Source organism: Montipora foliosa, chromosome 9, assembly GCF_036669935.1.
Source record: "Montipora foliosa isolate CH-2021 chromosome 9, ASM3666993v2, whole genome shotgun sequence".
NCBI lineage: Eukaryota > Metazoa > Cnidaria > Anthozoa > Scleractinia > Acroporidae > Montipora > Montipora foliosa.
The window spans coordinates 35,751,572-35,754,071 of record NC_090877.1 but is presented as its reverse complement, the minus strand read 5'-3'; the positions used below and the strand labels follow the sequence as shown (position 1 = coordinate 35,754,071).

Sequence of the window (2,500 nt, the reverse complement as noted above, 5' to 3'; positions counted from 1 at the left end):
CATAGACGACCACCAAAGATAATTAGTTACTGATTTAATCCAGGGGGCCAGTTCCTCGCATCCTTTTTTCTTGGCTTTTTTCGCCAGCTTGGACTTTATGTTTTTACAAAGGTGCCAAACGTCGACCTGATGCTCAACTCTGCGATCTTTGTAGACAGTTCTCATCAGTGCCTTTATTCCTGTATGTCTATCAGTGCCCACGACATCCACGGGAATCCCGCTGTCGAGGGCACGGTCGAGGCAACGCTGAAAACCTAGTTTTTCCATTGCTTGGGAACTTGTGGTTTGTTTCACATGAACGACATCAAAATCTACAATATTTTTAGTTTCTGTGTCCATCATAGTATACGTGCCATATTTGGCACTATACCCTGGCGAATCACAGCGCCCGTCACCAATGAGAGTTACAGATTCCCTGTCTAGGAGATATGCAAGCACTGAAGCCTTTTCTTGCTGCCAACATTCATTTATAACTGAAAACAGGTGCTTGTTTTGATACTTGAGGTAGTCAGACTCACCAGGAAACGCAAGATTAACTGTAGAAGCCATTTCTGACACGCGAGAAAACGTATTGCCCGTAAATAAAATTGCGCCAGAAAGTAACAGGTTCCCTGCAGCAGCTCTTTTAACGGTCGGCTGAGAAACCCACTCTTTTGAATGAGAGTTCTTACAGAATGTTGTTATTTTCAACATAGAGCCCTTTTTAACCAGATCTTTTTCTAACACCTCTTCTCCGCAGATAACGCAACGATTAAATAATTTCAGGAGTTCATCCTCAAATACGATGTATTTGGGGACTGAACACATTTTTTCAAACTTATCCATTCCATCTTGATCATGCATTTCCAAGTTGCTTTCAATAGTGTCGTCCAGTTCTTCAAAGTTCAACTGGAAAGAGCTGTCATTCTCATCCTCTTCCACTGAAGAAAAGGTGAGGTTAGTGATGATGTCTTCGTCAGGATCGAACAGCGGAGGTTCCGTGTTGGCCGATGACTTCTTTGGAGTGGATGTGAGTGCTTGTGCAGTCTCGGCCTGTGGATCCCAGGGAGGCACACAGGAATAAGTGTGGTCCTTGAGAAGCAATGCGTCTCCTGTGTCAGCTGCAAGCCACTGAGTTTCACGGCTGATAACGTTGCTTACCTCGCAGTTTCGTTCTTTTATTTCTCCGCTTTCCACCAATCTGTTTGAAGAAATAGAGGGCATCAATGTGGTTTCACAGATTTGTTCGTCTGCTTCAATATTTTCCGCTGAAACCGTAGGTGCAGTAGGTTGTTCTTCTGCTTCAATATTTTCCGCTGAAACCGTAGGCGAGGTTGTGCAGCCAAGGGTCAAAGGGTTCTCAGGCGTTTCACCTTCACTTGCCAAAGTGACTTCTGATCCTACTTCTGGAGTTGTGTTTACGAGTAGGGCTTTTACTATCTACATAAAAATTAAAAACATAATGCAGAAACTTAATTTTTTAAATTTCTTTATACACAAGTAAAAAAAAAAACTTGCCGCTGTACACTCAGAAAAAAATTAATATGAATAATAGCCAGGATGCTAAAAGGCATACGTTTTTCATTCTAAAAACAGATTTTAATATCTAGAGCACCTGCGACATTAGAAATCAAATCCAGACATTGTGCTTAAACCTCAATTATTTTGTGTGATTTGTAGCCACCTCGAATGTCCTGAACTAAATACTGCTGGTGCTTTACCTTAGGTTTCCTCAATCAAGTTTCCTCGATCAAGCGTGACACCGGTGCGTGACATTCGTACCAAAAACTCACCTCCCGTTTGGTTTGACGGCTTGCTCGATCAATACTTGTTTTACGGACTTTTTTCGGTGGAGCATGGCCAAAAATGCTAGGTACAGCGTCTTCCTTAAGCGGTGGTTTCCTTTTGCGCCTTGTAGTCCCAAGAAGCTCCGCCTGTAAAAATTATTAAAACACTGTATTTTATAAATTTATATATATAAAACACCATTTGCGTGACCTGAAGACCAGGCGATATATTTACAAAAAAGCGATATAATTATTCTTCTTGACGTTAATTAAATTTAGACGCTATTTCAGAGACAAAATATAAGAATCAATCGGCTGAAAATGCACGGCGCCAGGCGGCAGGGACTTTATTTTTCGCGATTCGATACAAATGTCAGACCATTGTCATTACTGCGATCTTGGCGGCCTGTTTCGCGCCATTTTCCAAAATAAATAAATGAAGCGTATCATCTTAAAATAATTGAATTAAAATCTGATTGTAAAGTAAAAAGATGGAATACCACATACTGTTTACCATGTGAATGCGAAGTAGCCGGAGTAAAATTAAAAACTTTCATACCTGAAGATCCCGCTCGTAGTCTTCTGTTGTGAAATGATCGGAACACACACGACAGTTCTCAGGTCTCGGTAATTCTCCCTCTCGTTTTATTTTTGCGAGCCATTGTTTTCTACGATATTTATCTTCGGGAAGTTTGTGAAAAGTGATACGTCCTTTAGAATTTTTATAAGTATTA

General features: G+C 40.8%; 2 protein-coding genes across 2 annotated transcripts in view; both read right to left on the bottom strand.

The window, feature by feature from the left end:
• The window catches only part of LOC137970441 (uncharacterized), a 1,976-nt gene extending 645 nt beyond the window's left edge, over window positions 1-1,331 (bottom strand). Inside the window, exon 1 of the mRNA XM_068816961.1 lies at window positions 1-1,331. This exon is cut by the window's left edge and continues 645 nt beyond it. Coding sequence (XP_068673062.1) covers window positions 1-1,203 — 1,203 coding nt within the window. The 5' untranslated portion in view covers window positions 1,204-1,331.
• The window catches only part of LOC137971098 (probable imidazolonepropionase), a 21,796-nt gene that overhangs the window by 9,586 nt on the left and 9,710 nt on the right, over window positions 1-2,500 (bottom strand). The gene's annotated exons all lie outside the window — the stretch shown is intronic.